Below are 14160 nucleotides of genomic sequence, written 5' to 3' on the forward strand. Positions count from 1 at the left end.
TTATTAGAGGTGTGGTAGGAAAGATGTCAGTTCAAATGCTAATATTCCTTTCTAATTCCCTGATTCTGGTTGGAGCTCTGACCTCCTTTGGTGGAAATTCTACTATCCTTTTCAGTAAGGGTGAAGACTTATTTCCCCTTACCCCCAGGAACTAGCAGTCAACACCAGTACTTAGTGCTGCTTTTTATAATGCTATGGTCTAGATGTGGGCATCCTAATTTAAGCCACCGTTAGGCTAATTCAAGAATACCTTCATTTCCCAACTGGTCTAGAACATTTTGTTCTGTGTGTAGAAGTGGTGCCTCTTCTCTGCCTCCTCCCCCTTTTTCCTTTTCCCTCCACAAATTATATTTAGGGAGTTGGTGCCACTAAGGATGTGACATAGCACCTTCATCTTACTGAACCCTGGCAAACACTGTCTGATGTGCCCTGCTTTGGGTTTGGAGCGTTTGTAGCCCATGTTTTAGCAAAGTCCTATCTTATCAAACTCACTGTTGGACTGGAGTTTTGCATTTCAGTGGCTTGGGGCCATCACAGTCAAGGGAAGGGAAAAAAAAAACCCAGAAATTTTCCATTCCCTCCCATCTAGTTAGAAGAGTCACTGCACCATTATAGTGCCGAGCTTGGGGTCAGATGAGGTTTGGGATTTTGTTTTGCTTTTTAATAAGGATACCCAGAAAATGGTGTCTCCAGCCAGACAGAGATTTAATATACCTTCCAATTTGATGACCCCCTGAGTCCCACATTCAGCATCTATTGCTGACACTCATAGCAGCCTCAGGCTTAGGTATTGCACTCACCAAAAATGTACACTGCAAGTTTAAAGAGTTTTTGTGCAGATTGGCTGAAATTGTCGCCTTGCTTTAAGGAATAGTATATAGAAAACAGGGGCAGAGTGTGTAGTGGTTAGCGTGCTGGACTTCGAGCCAGGGAGGATCTGAGCTCAGGTTCTGCCTGGGGCATTTATTAGCTTTTGAACCTGAACAAGTCACTGTGACCTTTCTGAGCCTCAGGCTGTACTCTGAGAATGTGAGTTATAGATAGGTAAGTTGGCATCTGCATTGATGGAAGGAGTTCTCTGCCTATGAAGTCACTGGTCCTGGAAGCTTTGACTTATTTAGACTCCAGAGAGGACTGAACCCTTGCCCTGTGCCTCCCACAGGATTGTAGCTCTGGTAGAAGGGTTTTCATGCATTTGTATTCCAAGATGTGCCGTTCTTTATTTAGTTCCTGGAAAAACATGCCAACTTATATGACCCATTTGAGGGACTGCCTGTCTGCAAGGTATCTGCCTGATGAAAATGTTTTCGATCTGTAGAGATGTAGTCTTTGGAAATGGTTTGGAAATCGTGCGCACCATACAATTCTGTTCCCACCTCACCACCATATGTGACTGATTACTTGAGGCTTTGAGTCTTCACAGGTTAGGGAGAGTAGAATAGCATAAAAAGCATGGGTGCACCTATGAAAAATCATTAAACCATAACCTGGGATTGTGCCTTCACCAGTCACCTGTTCTCCTGGAATTCTGGCTCTGGGTATATGAGGCAAGTTCTTAGGCCCATGTTTCATTCTTTTTCCTTTCCCTCTCTTCCTTTCCTCTCCCCTGTTGCAGAGAAATGACATCGCTATGGCGATTACAAAATTTGACCAGTTCGACTTTCTCATCGATATTGTTCCAAGAGATGAACTGAAACCTCCCAAGCGTCAGGTGAGCTGGAATAGAATCATGTCTTCATTTGCTGGGGGAAGGAGGGAGTCCAAAGCATTTTGAATGTTCTTACCAAGTAAACTTATTTCCTTCCAAGACCAATGTAGCTAATTGTATTTTTGCTTCTCTTTTCCTAAACTAAAATCACCCTGGAAGTTTCTGCCTGTTCTTACTTTGTTCAGGGCCTGGGGTGTAACTCTGCAGGACAGAGTGGGAGGGGAGGGGAGGAATAAGGGAAATCCCAAAGAAGACTCTGGGGTGGTGATGGGAGGGTATTTTGCAAATAGAATGCTTCTAGCACTAGCTCATTATAACAGCTAGCTTGATATTTTATAATTTGCAAAGCACTTTTTTTCACAACAACTCTAGAAGGTAAGTATGACAAGTAATATGATGATCCCCATTTGACAGATGAGAAAATTGAGGCTCAGAGAGAGATGAAGTGACTTGCCCAGAGTCATATGTCTTACAACAACTCACATTTCCATAGTGCTCTAGGGTTTACAAATGTTTTCCTTGTGAGAAGATAGTGTTGCAAGTATTATTATCCTCTTTTTATAGATAAGGGAGCTAAGACCCAGAGAATTTAAGTGACTTGCCTAGGGTCACACAATTAGCAAGTGTCAGACTGTTCTGAGGGTTTCCAAACTCAACACCACGTCCAGGACCGTGCTCCTTCTCCTCGGTGACAGATACAGAGGCTGTTAGAGCTGCCAAGAACCTTGGGGATCTAGTCAAGCCCGGATGGAGGGCAGAAGTCACCTCTCCATTGAATGCTAGAGCCTGGCCCCAGACCCAGGCCTCCCGACTCCGTGTGGGCTCCTTCCTAGTCTCTCTGTCGTGGCTGGGGACAGCTTTGCCACACTGTGGCCTTGAGATGAGGGAACATGCTCCAAAGATTACACCAAAGTGTAAGGTTTGTTTATTGACCTGCCCTTCTCAAGTGCTGCGGGCACTGGTGTTTGTGGCAAACAGAAGGATCTAGTTTTTTGCCCTAGAAGAGCTAGTTCCCTAAACAATATCAAGGCCTGCTTTCACTCTCCACCCCTTCCTCTGCCCCTCACTGCCTTTTACCCAAAGAACAAGCATCATGCATCACCTGCAAATCGTTCTTCAACATAATTGGAAGGATATTCTCTTCCCTTTGGTTTTGGGGACTTAGGTTGAAATGTACAGAAAGACAGTGGGAGACAGCATGGTGCGATGGAAAGTGGTAGATTTGTAGTCTTAGGACATGGGTTCAAATCCTGTCTCTGCTGCTTATTACCTCTGTGATTTTGGGTAAATCAGTTACTCTCTCTGGCCTCAATTCCTCCCTCAGTGAAATGAGGAGGTTAGAGTGGTTGACCTCTAAGATCCCTTTAGGCTCTAAATCTATGATGGATAGTGGAAAGAAACCTGGTGTAAAGAGGACCTTAGGCTTGCTTCTAGGCTTGTCACCAACACTTCACTTGGTCTGTGACCTTGGGGCAGTTTTCTTCCCCTTCCTCTTGAAGACTCATTCTTCTCATCTGTGAAAGGAGATGGCTTGAGTCAGGCAAACTCCAGGGCCCCTCGGCTGTGGATCTAAGTCTTGGTTCTTCCTATATTTTTTAATGTAAGATGTTAACCGTTTGTAATGAGTGACATGGTGGTCAATGATTTCTAGCCGCAGTCACACTGAATCTGCACACTCTGCCCGTCTGTCTCGGTCAGTGAGAGTAGCAGGTCCTGGGAAGGCCCAGGTTGGGGGAGGTGGAGTGCAGAACCCTTCTGGCTCCGATGCACCATGCGATTGGAACCGAAGGGGCTCTGTTACCCTCCAAGAGCGGCACTGCTGTGTCCCAGCTCTCTCTGGGCAGTCGTTGCCGCTGTAAACATCCTTGACTGGAAGCTGTAAGGTGCTTGGAGGAGCTTTCAGTCGGATGTTTACAGCGGCAGGCTGCCACAGGCATCCTGGCCACAAGTAGGGTGGGAAGCAGTGCTGCCTCAGGGGGCATGGGCACGGGCTTCTGTGGCCCCACTCCTTGGGGACAACTAAAATAGGTGGAAAACTTGTAGGAAGGGGTCAGTCCAGCTTTCCCATCCTGAGCAAATTAAGCCACAAACAGATTCTGCTTTGTTAGAATTTTTTCACCCCTTTATATAATAAATGCTTCCTTTTACAGTGAGGTATGTGAGGGATTCTGTTCCCATGTTCCTCCTTGGTCTTGCTGGGGCTAGCAGACTATTTCTTAGGCCTCATGTCATTCCCTCTTCATATTTTTGGCTCTTTCCAGGCTGCAGTCAGTACCTCCTCCCAAGCACGAAGGCCCTGGAGAAGCCCTGGCTCAGGCTCTTTTTAGAGTACATAGAGCTGAAACAGCTTCTTCCTGCTCAGCTCTAGCTCTTTGTAGCTACTGGAGCAGTTGATTGGCTTCCCATTCAGGACAGCTGCTGTCTGGCCTTTGAAGGGTTGAGATTGCTGAAAGCTGGCCTGAAATTCCAAGATAGCACTTTTAATCCTCTGTGGGCATGAAGCTCTCCCTTGCTCCAAATAGGCTGGCATCTCTTGAGCCACTTTAAAACAGCCAACTCTCCAAGTCTCTCTTTCTGAAAGAGGCAGCAGTTTGCTCTCCCCAGCAGTCCAGGAGCTGGCCACAGACTGCTCCAGCTGGAGCTGTGGCACTAGGCTGCTGGCGACAGGCCTCCATTGGGGCCTCTTGGCTTCTGGGAATTCGCAAAGAGAGGTCAAGGGAAAACAAAAGTTCCCTGGCCTGTGATCTTTTAGCCAGCCCTTATTTTAAGGTGAGTGGGAGGATGCTGTTCTTCCAGGCAGTGATTTCTGGGGAGCAGTTTCTTCATCCAATTATTTATAGTCCTGTAAACCACACAGATTCACTCTGGCATTTGCTCCCCTCACTGTGTTCCTAGTCTTTCCAGTGGAAAGGAACAGGCACCTCCCAAGAATAATGTGTTCTCATTTCTGATGCTTCACAACTACTTGGGCCAGGTCCTAAAATAATTTCAGGTAAGGGCTACCTCTTCACCTGATAGCAATCTCATCCTCGTTATCCTGTTATAACATCTGTGTTATCCTGCAGTCATGAAAGTGAGCACTAGTGGCTTGACAAGCTCCTTCTCTGCTCGCTTCTTTGAGTGCTGCCGCATCAGAGGAAGCAGACCCACAAGCCACTGCTTATGGAAAGGGTTGGATGGGCTATTTGGGGTTTTGTCTTTTAAAAGGATCATGTTTCCTTTCATGTCAGTTGGTGGTGCATTTGCCCAGTGGTGATGAGAGCATTCAGAGGGGGAGCAGGGAAGAATAGAGAAGCCCCCTTGGCACAGCTCCCTCTCCCTTATAGAGCCCCAGAATAAGTCAGGGGATACCTTCTCAATGCAATCCTTACTTTTAGTGATCAATGATATAGTATAGTTTTTCTTGGTGGAAAAAATACATGGAGCCCGTTTCAGCAACTCTGTAAAAATATACAGATCACATGGCTGTCTTTTGTCCAAGGAGAGACTTGGTATTTTATCTCTGCCGCCACACAGGCCCAGCTGACAGGTTAACGTCTATTATTCTGGGGAGAAGGGGCCAGAGGTGTCACTGTTATGTTGCTTTGGCAACAGAGGTTACAGAATGGAAATAAAAGACTGCAGGCCTCTCTCTCTGTGCCCCAGTTTAAACAGATTCAGGTTTAAAGTTGTTTCTGCCTGGAGCACTGTGATGCATTAACCTCAAAAGCCCACTTTATGAAGGCAGAAAGCTGTTTCCTTCGTGTACAAGGGTTCACTTTGGAATCAAGAGTGTTGCAGTCCTCCCAGCAGGCTCTTCAGCTGTCAGGGCACCTCCCAGTGCAGGAGGGAGCAACCCTCCCTGGGATTTGGGGCTTATCTCCTTCGGTGTTCACGAAGCTGAGGCAGACTTTGTTGTCACAGATCGCCTCAGACATAGGAAAGACAAAGCAGAACAGCTCCCCTTTCCATCAAAATACACTGCCATCTTCCCCAGCTTCCGATGTTCCAGTATGCCCTTGCTGGAAAAGCCAACCCCAGAGAGAGGAGAGGGACAGTTTGGAGGTCACACATTAATAACCAGGCCACCATATCAGGTCAGGTTTGTGGCCTACCTCGAAATGGACACTAACTTTGATACTTGGAGAAAGTTGTGACTTTTCCCAGATCATAGCTTTTCCTTTTTGTTCCCTTAGGGCATGAGCCATTTCCTGGGTAGCAGGCACATAGTCCATTGCTGAGTGGTATACAAAGCCTTTCTTCTTTGTAACTTCATTGTCATTTACCAGCACAGGTCCTCACCCTTGCATCCCCTCATGTGATAAAGACCACCAGTTAAATGTGTTGCAGGCACGTGCTTAATTCCACACTGTTGTCTCCCAGCTCTGTCATTTCTTTGGAGGCAGAATTTCCCAGAGCCTTCCCGCCTTGGTAGGAGAGGCAGCATGGGTCAGCAGAAACAACACTGGGTTTGCCCGCAGGTGACTCACCTCTGTCCCTTTACACCTTACATGACCTTGTGCAAATCACTTTGTTTCTCTGGGCCTCCGTTTCTATCCTATACAGCGAAGGGGTTGAGTTGGACTAGACCGTCTCTGAGTCCTCACGTCTCTGGGTTGTTAGAGCTTGACTTCATTGGCATCACAATTGTGATCCCAGTGAACTGTCCATTGCATGGATTCCACGAGGCATGGAAACTCTGAAATGCTTGGAGGGGTGGAGGGCCAGGGTGGGAGATGGGGACTGTGCAGCAGATTAGGGATGTCTCTTCTACCTTGAGGAAGGTATTTTCTTCCAGTCTTTCTGTTCAGGAACATGTTTTTTTAATTGCGGTGTCAGTTATTCTAGAACAGGGATTCTTAACCTTTTTTTGTGTTATCATGGTAGTCTGGTGAAGCCTATGGACCTATTTTCAGAATGATGTTTTTAAATGCATGAAATAATGCAAAAGAAACCAATTAATTTGCAATATAATTATCAGATTTTTTTTTCTTAAATCACAGACCCCAGGTTAAGAATTCCTGGCCTAGATTAAGCTAGTGAATTAATGAGGTAATGTCTTTATTTGACAGATTTCAGGTAATAATTCTTTGGTTTCTGTATCTCTGTGAAGCTTTTATTGTTGTTTTTATAGGGTTTAGCACAGGGCCCCACCTTCCCAGAAATGTTGGTGGTGGGGTCAGGGCTACCTTTTGTTTTCTCAGTGGCAAGGCAGTCCTGGACTCTTCGAGAGACAACCATGTTGTAGTGTGTGTAAACATCCTACACTCTCAGCTGTGAGCTCAAGGTGGCTGGGAGAGGGTTGTTTACTCCTTCTGCCATGGAGAACCCCAGATGAACTTCATGAGAAGACAGCCCTCCCCATGAGAGGGGGCAGAAGGGCCTAACCAGAGGTACCGCACACCAGCAAGGGTGGGTCAGGCCCTGGCTGGAAGGAAAGCCATTCAGCAGGTCCCTGGGCAGTGCTTTCATGGTTCAATACAGTCAATTTAGTAAACATTTATTAAGTGCCTGCTTGTGCAAGCCCCCTCTGCTGGAGTCAGGAAAGAAATGTGGGTTGTGATTGCCTTCAGTGAAAAAATAACCCCAGAGAGCAGGCTGCTGTGTTGAAGCAGTGGGTCGCCGAATCCCACCAGATGAGTGGGACTCTTTGCCATTCTTGCTACGTCAGATTGAGTCCACACTGTTCTTTGGATAGGGGTAGTATGGGAGAAAAGGATGAGGCGTCAAGGCCACGGTGCTTCATGAGCACTTTCCAGTTAGCACTTCGATCAGATAACAGGCCTCAAGGATGCTTACTGACAGGTCTGCCTGGTGCATGGGGTTTAGCTGCAGTAATTATTTGCAACTCATTATGAAATGGGTGATTATGCTGTACTTCAGAAATTTGGCTGGATGTTTTGTGGGGCCTTTGAAATCAGTTATTTTTAGTTTGATTTCGCATAGCCAGGCTCTTGCAATTCCACTCTCCCTTGGTTTTAGATGTGGAGAGATCAGCATCAGACAGGGGAATATGCCGAGCATATTGGGTAAAGAGTGGAAATTCACCAAGGCGGCGGCCACTGCTCTGGCTCTTGCAATTGCTGTTTGCTGAGTGTGTCATTTTTTCCCTCTTACCTGGATCTGCTTCCACCCCCACAGGAGGAAGTGCGCCAGTCTGTGACTCCCGCAGAGCCTGTCCAGTACTACTTCACGTTGGCCCAGCAGCCCGCGGCGGCTGTCCAGGTCCAGGGCCAGCAGACTGGCCAGCAGACCACCACCTCCACCACCACCATCCAGTCAGGACAGATCATCATTGCCCAGCCTCAGCAGGGCCAGGTCAGTGAGCCAGCCATGTTTGGGTTGTGCAAAAACCCTTTTCCCTGGACTTACAAATCATTAGTTATTATGTTGTTGTAGGGAGGGGAGGGGAAATAGAGAAGAAAGATTAGCTGCCCAGATACAGAAAATAGTCACAGAAAACACTGAATCTCAGATGTGGGAGGGGGCCTCAGAGGGCATTTAGTCTAGCCTATTGCTGAGCAGGAATCCCCTCTTGGAATGTCTCTGGTCATCCAGAGCTGAAGAAACCAACGCCTCCTGAAGCAGCCTGTTTTTGTTGTGATAGGAAGTTTTCTTAGGCTGAGCCACAATGTGCCTCTCTGCCTTTTCCCCCCGTTATTCCTGGTTCTGCTTCCTGGGGCCAATCAAAACTAGTCTGATCCATCTTCCACATATCCCATGGGCTGCTTCCAGTCCCTACCTGTTCAGCTCCCCTGTGCCACCACAGTCTTCTTTCCTTCAGGTCAAAATCTGTAGTTCCTTTAATTGATTCTTATTATGGAGTTGTCCTGCCCCCTCATAATTCTGGAGACCTCCTCTGGTTTGGCTCAGTTGATTTAATGACCCTCCTAGTGTGGCGTCCAGAGCCAAGCATAGTGCCCCAAATGGGATCACACAAGAGCAGAAGATGAGTCTTCCTAACTGAGTTTCAGTCCCAGCTTGGCCACTAACTCCTTGCCTGGGGAGCCTCCATTTTTCTGTGTGTCAAATGAAGGTGCTAGGCTAGGGAATCAGAGCTTCTGAAAATATTATGGGGCCCACATATAGAGCTGTGCTGTCTGTGTAGAAAAAGTTAAATGGGGATCAGGCGTGCTCTATGGGAGCTTTCATTCCAGACCTGAACCTCAGACCCTTGAAAGGAATGACACCCAGTGCCAGTTTCCCTCTATTGCCCAACCCCACTGGTGTCAGTCAGCTGGCACCTGGCAGCCTGAGGCCTGGTAGAGGAAACTGCCTCAGCTCCCAGAAGGTGGACTCTCCTTCCTGGAGGCAGGGGTTTCTTGGGGCATTCTGTACTTACTTATTTTGATCTCTGATCCTTTTTATCCCAGAAAGCCTCAGTTCCCTCTGTGAAAACCTGAGGCTGCAGTGGTTGGGGCCACACTCACCTCCGTTCTTTTCTTCTAAAGGCTGATCATGGATAGTCATCCCAAGTAGCTTTTTCCATAGCCAGTTTGACCCAGGCAGCAGCACATACTACATATTAATTCACAGTAGCAGAATTTACATGAGATCTCATTTTCCTGTAGTGATTTAGAAATATCTCCCAAGGCTTCTGGAGAAACTGTCTCTGATAATAGTTAGGCAGTGAGTGGTCAACAGATCGCCCATGGCCTTTGCCCCCTCTGGCTAAGCAGCTTAGTTTATTGGCTGCTGAGACCAAGAGGGCAGTCAAGTGTCTCTCCCCAGACTGTCTTGGTGCTGTTTCTACTTCTTCACCCCCACCCCCAAAATCTGAGCACCTCTGGAATTGTGGAAGTTTAACTGTAGGTCTTAATAAGCAAAATAAGTATATTCCTATAGAATTTTAGAGGCAAATCATAATTAACCCACATTATGTAGAACTCTGAAGTTTACAAAGTACTTTCTGTGACTTTTCTGTGATGTAAATTGTGTTTCTTACCCATTTTCCATAGGAAGAAACTGAGTCCCAGGGAAGCTGAATGACTTTTCCAGGGTCACATGACAAGTCAGTCACAGATAGGGTTTGAACTTGGTTCTCCAAGACCAGTGGCCTTCCCATTATACGTCTACCACCCTAAAATTTCAGTAAAGCAAATTCTGTTCTCCTACAATAAAATTGGATGCCATTTATCTAATGGAAGATGATCGCAATGAACTTTCCCTATGCCTGGAGAGCCCTAGATACCATCTTTATAAGCTCTAGAACTTCCCTGCCCTTCTTCTGTTTCTGAGTGGGTGATTAAAGAATCTAAGGTTAGCACTGACCTGCAGAGGGAGTGAAGGCTTGTGATAATATTGGTGGAGGGAATTCCTGGTAAGGACAGTCCTCCTGCCAGTAGACAGATTCCCTCCTGCGCCACTAGAATTAGAACAATTAGTGGTGACTGAATCACTCTCCCAGGGTCTCAGAGGCAGGACTGGAACCCAGGCTTCTTGTCTCCTAAGCTTGTCCTCTGTGCACTAGTCTGTGCTGCCTCTAGAGTACTAATACCGTAAAGAACTATTTGTTGTTGTCGTCATCGTCATCGTCATCATCATCATCATCATCATCATCATCTCAGTGTGCTTAGTCTGGATTCTCTTTTGACATCTTAACATTCTCAACACCTTAAGTTTCCATTAATAATGTCATGGACCCACTTATTGAAATCCTTAACCTTACAGCCTTCAGAGTCTGTGCTTCCTCTCAGGAACAAGGGTACTAGGTTGTGACATCCAGTGCACCGCATGTGTTCATCTGAGAATTCCTAATGCTTCATGAAAGCTAGCATGGTACAGAGGACAGTGCCCTGGGTCACCTTAGGGAAGCCAGTTAACTTCTCCCACTTGTAGTTTCTTTACCTGTAAAATGAGGCATTCGTGATTTCTAGGGTTCCTGCTAGTTCTAAAGCTGACATTCCCTGTTTGTGTCCAGTCAGCACCCTGTTTTGAGTGAATCCAAATCAGAAATTCTTGAACACTTGTTTAGGTAGAGCAAAGATGCTTTGAGCTGGAAGGGGCTTTAGAAGTCATTATTCCTTCTCCCTCATTTTATTTGTTTGTTTTGTTTTTTGGCTAGGCAGTGGGGTTAAGTGACTTGCCCAGGGTCACACAGCTAGTAAGTGTCAAGTATCTGAGGCCGGATTTGAACTCAGGTCTTCCTGAATCCAGGGCCCATGCTCTATCCACTGCACCACCTAGCTGCCCCTTTCTCCCTCATTTTGCAGAGGAGGAAAAGGATCTTCTTAAGCTCTTTCCTGTTCATGTCTTACGTCATCTGCCCTCCCATGAAGATCCACAGGGAGGGGCTGGTCAGGGATCTGGTCTCCTGTCTCCTACCACATGTCCAAGCTAGAGAAAGCACATGTGGTGGACTTAGGGAAGGGCAAGATTTGGAATCTTTTCCAAGCCAAAGCAACTCTTTCATCCTCTTGGATGAAGTTACTCTTGCATTCATAGAATCTGAAATTGTCAGAGTGAAATGGGCCCAAGAGAGCACTTAGTCCAGTCTCCTAGTTTTATAAACCAGAGATGGGAAAGGACTTGCTGAAGGACATTAGAGCTCAGCAAACTAAATCCAGCTGATTTTCACTGCACTACCATTTGTTCATTCAGCAAATCCAATAGATTCTTCCCCATGTTCAGTGTTTGAACAAAGATGTGGCCTCGGCAGCTTCTCCTCAGCCCTGGGCAGAGGTGGACCCTGATGTGATTTGGCCATCTGAATATGAAAGAAAGACTGAAGAACCCTGTGAGACCAGAGCTCTGCACAGTGTAATAGTAACGATGGTAACAGCAGACATTTATGGTTCAAAAATTACTATTTCCCTTTGTCATCCTCCCAGCCGAGTAAATGTTGGCTGATAGTTTGAAATTAAAGTCACTTTTCAACCTAAGTTTTGCTCTCTTTCTTTACTTCCCTAGGTCTTATGTGTCCAGTGGCATCAGTAATTTCCCTTGCGTTTTGCCCAGGTGGTCACTAAGCTGGGACAGGAAAGGCAGCAAACATTTGGAGACTAAAATGACTTTCTTAGAATCCTGTGGGGTTTTTTGTTCGTTTTTATTCATTTGTTTGTTTGGTTTTTTGACTAGGCAATGGGATTAAGTGACTTGCCCAGGGTCACGCAGTGAGTAAGTGTCTAGTGTCTGAGGCTGGATTTGACTCCAGGGCTCTATCCACTGTGCCACCTAGCTGCTCCAGAATCCTATGTTTGAGAGCTAGAATAGACCTAGGAGATCATCTTCTCTGCCTTCAAGCAGGTATCACTTTTTACAGGTAGGGCAGCTAAGTCCCAGAGGAGAAATGCCTTTCCTGTGATTTCTCGGCTTTGAAGGGGAAAAAGCCATGGGCTAGATCCTGCATCTTCTGACTCTTGGTTCATCGGTTTCATGTTAGGCTCCCACCCGAGGAGCGGGTCTGAAAGGTTTAGCCCGGCCTGGAGAGGAGCAGCGCAGGCTAGCTAGTAGCTCCGAGGTGACAGAAGAGTTGATTTTTCCTAGGGTTCAGGAGCCCTTGGATTGACCCAAGCAAGAATCAGGCTAACCTTCCTTTTTTGTCTCTGACTCCTAAGGCTTTGACTCTTTGTTTTTGACCCTTACTGGCAAATACACCAGCCAGGAAAAATGCAGTTGAGCAAAGAGTGTTTATCCTGCTGTTGTTATTAGCCTTTAGGCCATCTTGCTGGCCTCCCAGTTCAGCTATTTTCCTGTCCTTTGCCACCAGACCACCCCAGTGACGATGCAGGTTGGAGAAGGCCAGCAGGTGCAGATCGTCCAGGCCCAGCCGCAGGGCCAGACGCAGCAGGCACCGAGCAGCACAGGACAGACCATGCAGGTGATGCAACAGATCATCACCAACACGGGGGAAATCCAGCAAATTCCGGTAAGCCTGTGTGTCCCAGAGGCTTTGAGAGGACCAGCCTCCCAGCCACTGAGCTGTGGAGACGGCCACATGGCCCGAGGCTGTGGCCAGCCCATGGCCCGAGGCTGTGGCCAGCCCATGGCCCGAGGCTGCACAGCCGGCCCTCTGCATTAGTCCTCTAGACGGCTTAGGGAGAGGTGTCTGTAGAAGGCCATAAATACACTGGTTGCATATTCATGAGTCAGTTCCCAGTGGAGCCGCAGTAAAGTGTATTTTTGGCTTTCATTTAACTGATCCATTCCTTCAGTGTGGACTGATTTTTTTTTCCCCTTGTGCCATGAGTATCTTATTTCTGAGTGGGATTGGCTTTTTGATTTGTCCTCTCTCTGCTCTTTCCCTTCCATTCTGCCCTCCCCCTGTCCTTTCTCCCCCTCTCCCTATTCTCTTTCTTTCCTCTTATTCTCTTCTTTATCTCCCCTCTCTTCTGCCTGTCTTCCATACTTTTCCTTCCCAACTCCCCCTTCTCTCTCCCTTTTCTCCCTTTACCTCTCCTCCCACCCCTCTCCATCTTCTGGGTTGGTTACCTTGTGACTTAACAGTTCGTTACATTGGTCACTTTACTACTAAAGCATCTCTTACATGCATCAAGGGACTTGTAGGGGCCCTTCCATTCCTTGCTTGTCCAGGAGGAAATGTGGCTCATTTCAACCCATTTACATTGCATTATCCTTACCTTTCTGGTTCCTCGTGATCATGTGAGGGTACAGAGATTGATGACAATCAAGGGAGGGGGAAGGGAGAGAACCGGAGAGGACCATGATGAGCCTCTGGATTCTGAGCATGGCCACCATTCTCTCTGCACGCATACGACATCAGTGTTGATCCTATCCTGGTCACGCGCAAGGACAAGCACGTGTGAATAGGTGTGTTAGCAGTTGGAACCTTTGCAGTGACTCCTATGGAAGATGAGGTGGTGGATTGAAACAGGTCTCAGAAGGCATCCTCCACCAAGAAACCTTTATTCTTGGGGGAACTCGCATCTCCCAAGGCAGCCCATTCCCCTGTTGTACAACTCCAAAAATAGGCATCTCTGCCACTTTTGCCCATTGCTGCCAGTCCTGCCCTCGGGTGAAGCAGGACCAGTCTCATTCCTTTTTCCTATGACAGCCCTTCAAAGACTCGGAGACTTGAGCCCTTTGGGCTATGGTATTGGTGGAGCTCTTCCTACCCCCTGTAGGGGTCACGAGACACTGCCACTGAGGCAGGGTGGTTAGGATGCTCAGCCAACATTCAGGGCCCAAGGGGAGGCTTCAGAGAAAATGAGGCAGGAAGGAGAGCCGTCCCACTTGTAGAACTGAGAACGTTGCTTCATTTTGGAGTAATCAGTGGAGTCTTTGCCTTGAAGGGGATGTAGGCAAGTGTCCTGAAGATCTGGAACGTGCCTTTTGGTGGAGAAGATGAGGGGATTTGGGCCAGTGGTTTCACTGAAACGAGCCTTCAGAACAGAAACCAAGGAGAAACTTGGAGCTGCCCTGCAGAGTCTGCAGTTGGACCTTTGTTAACACCAGTAGTTTCTTAGATCCCATTTATCATAAATCCCAGAACCTCAGAGCTGGAAGGAACACCA

At 47.2% G+C, this 14160-nt stretch overlaps 1 protein-coding gene across 12 annotated transcripts in view; it reads left to right on the forward strand.

Moving 5' to 3' along the window:
• The window catches only part of NFYC (nuclear transcription factor Y subunit gamma), a 101030-nt gene that overhangs the window by 80033 nt on the left and 6837 nt on the right, over nucleotides 1-14160 (forward strand). For all 12 annotated transcript variants that reach the window (XM_078145471.1, XM_078145470.1, XM_020983555.2 and 9 more), the window contains 3 exons: nucleotides 1616-1711; nucleotides 7829-8005; nucleotides 12396-12554. In XM_078145471.1, the coding sequence (XP_078001597.1) occupies nucleotides 1616-1711; nucleotides 7829-8005; nucleotides 12396-12554 (432 nt within the window). The remainder of the gene's footprint in view (nucleotides 1-1615; nucleotides 1712-7828; nucleotides 8006-12395; nucleotides 12555-14160) is intronic.

Source organism: Phascolarctos cinereus, unplaced genomic scaffold (assembly GCF_003287225.1).
Source record: "Phascolarctos cinereus isolate Bilbo 61053 unplaced genomic scaffold, phaCin_HiC Scaffold_726;HRSCAF=1367, whole genome shotgun sequence".
NCBI classification, from domain to species: domain Eukaryota; kingdom Metazoa; phylum Chordata; class Mammalia; order Diprotodontia; family Phascolarctidae; genus Phascolarctos; species Phascolarctos cinereus.